General features: G+C 61.6%; 1 protein-coding gene across 1 annotated transcript in view; it reads right to left on the bottom strand.

The window, feature by feature from the left end:
• GBA (glucosylceramidase beta) overlaps positions 1–1,721 on the bottom strand; it is a 3,758-nt gene extending 2,037 nt beyond the window's left edge. Inside the window, exons 1-5 of the mRNA XM_009274456.1 lie at positions 1,655–1,721; positions 1,389–1,522; positions 972–1,144; positions 633–870; positions 237–461 (exon numbers count right to left, since the gene is read on the bottom strand). Of these exons, the coding sequence (XP_009272731.1) occupies positions 237–461; positions 633–870; positions 972–1,144; positions 1,389–1,522; positions 1,655–1,721 (837 nt within the window). The remainder of the gene's footprint in view (positions 1–236; positions 462–632; positions 871–971; positions 1,145–1,388; positions 1,523–1,654) is intronic.
• Between the last annotated feature and the right edge of the window lie 5 nt (positions 1,722–1,726).

The following is a 1,726-nucleotide window of genomic DNA, read 5'->3' as shown; positions in this document are numbered from 1 at the left end:
CCCCACACCCCACACGCTGGGAGCCCTCAACTTACTGCAACCATGGAGCTGGAGCCCGGGCAGCTGAGAGTGTGTCGGGGGGCCCGAACCCATCGGTCCAGCCGGCCACAAAGTGGTTCAGGTTCTGCAACAGGACAGCCCAGACGTCTGCCCAAGGAGCAGGGTGCCGACGGGAGAGGGAGCGTACCGGCAGCCCTCTCCAGGGCCTGCCGTGCAGGGCAACACGGCGGCCTCACCGTCAGGATGCTGTGGCTATACTGGTTCCCCCGATCCCAGCAGCCCAGGATCACGTCCCTCTCCCAGAAATGGGCCCCGATGCACGCCTCCGTGGCCAGGATGAAATAGTCAGGGAAGAGCTCGTGAGTTGGCACCACCGTGTCCTGTATGGGACCAATGAAATCCAGATACCAGTGGATCCCAATGCCGTGGACGTAGCGAGCTGCCTTTTCATCCTCCAGGACCTGGCAGGGAGAAAAGCCGGCCATCACCGGGTATCACAGGGCAGAGAGCCAGCGCCCCAGCACTCGTGCTGCAGGATGGAGTGGACGAGCCCTCCACGGAGACGTGCTGCACCAGTGGGACTGGGGCTCTGCCCTGGCTCGCCGTGCTGGCGGATCCCATGCCGCACTCACCACTTTGGCCCAATGCGGGAGGTGGAGCCGGTTGTCGTCCAGGATGATGAGCTGGATGTGGCGGTGGGAGCTGTTGGCCAGCGCGGGGCCCAGGTCCCACGCGATGAAGTCCCGCTGCTGCTCGGCTGTGAAGCCCAGGCACTGGAAGGGGTAGTTGTTGATCAGCCCAGCCGAGGGCTCGTTCTCTGCCGTCACCGCCCAGAAGGTCAGGTTGTACTTGGCGTATTCATCCAGGAACCTGGGCGCAGGGGAGAAGGGTGAGCCATGGGGTCTCTCCAGCACCACCACTGAGGATCCCCTGAGTATCTCCCCTGTCCCCTCGCTCCAGGTGCTCCTTACCGTACAAAGTAGTTGGCCCAGGTCTTGTGGTACTTGTCCCCTGCCTGCCCCTTCAGCGTGCCCTTCCCCACGAAGGACTCGCTGGTCTTCATCCAGGTCGGGGAGGTCCAGGGGCTTGCATACAGCGACAGCGGCTGCTTGCTCATGGCCAAGGCTCGGTGCAGGAGGGGAATCTGCAGGAGCAGGCAGAGGGACCACCTGAGCTGAGGCCCTGCTCCCTCCCACCGCTCATAGAATCATAGAATCATTGAGGTTGGAAAAGACCTCTAAGATCATCGAGTCCAACCGTCAACCCAACACCCCCATGCCCACTAAACCATGTCCTTAAGTGCCTCATCTACTCGTCTTTTAAATACTTCCAGGGATGGTGACTCAACCACTTCCCTGGGCAGCCTCTTCCAATGTTTCACCACTCGCCTTCAGCTTCGTGTCTTCATCTCGCAGGCTGAAGTGGGTGAGCTCGTAGTCGAAGGGAACGTCATCGTAGGTGTAGGCATGAAGGGAGAAGTCGCAGCTGGCCATAGGGAGCCGGACAAGGTTGTACTCCAGCCCTACCAGGCACAGTGGGGTGGGATGGGCAGAGGTGGGCAGTGGGACAGGAGGTCTCCAAGCCCTGCCGGTGCCCAGGCAGAGGCCCACAGGGTCCCTGTCACCATCCCTCCCGCCTCCCCCGATGTTCTCACCTTCCTCAGAGAAGTACGAGCGCAGCAGGTGATCCTGGGCTGTTTCTGGCAGGGAAAGGATGTTCATGGCAG

This window comes from Aptenodytes forsteri, unplaced genomic scaffold, assembly GCF_000699145.1.
Source record: "Aptenodytes forsteri isolate BGI_AS27 unplaced genomic scaffold, ASM69914v1 Scaffold624, whole genome shotgun sequence".
Classification (NCBI taxonomy): Eukaryota; Metazoa; Chordata; class Aves; order Sphenisciformes; family Spheniscidae; genus Aptenodytes; species Aptenodytes forsteri.
Note: the sequence above shows the minus strand (reverse complement) of the source record. Positions and strands in the feature narration are given on the sequence as shown.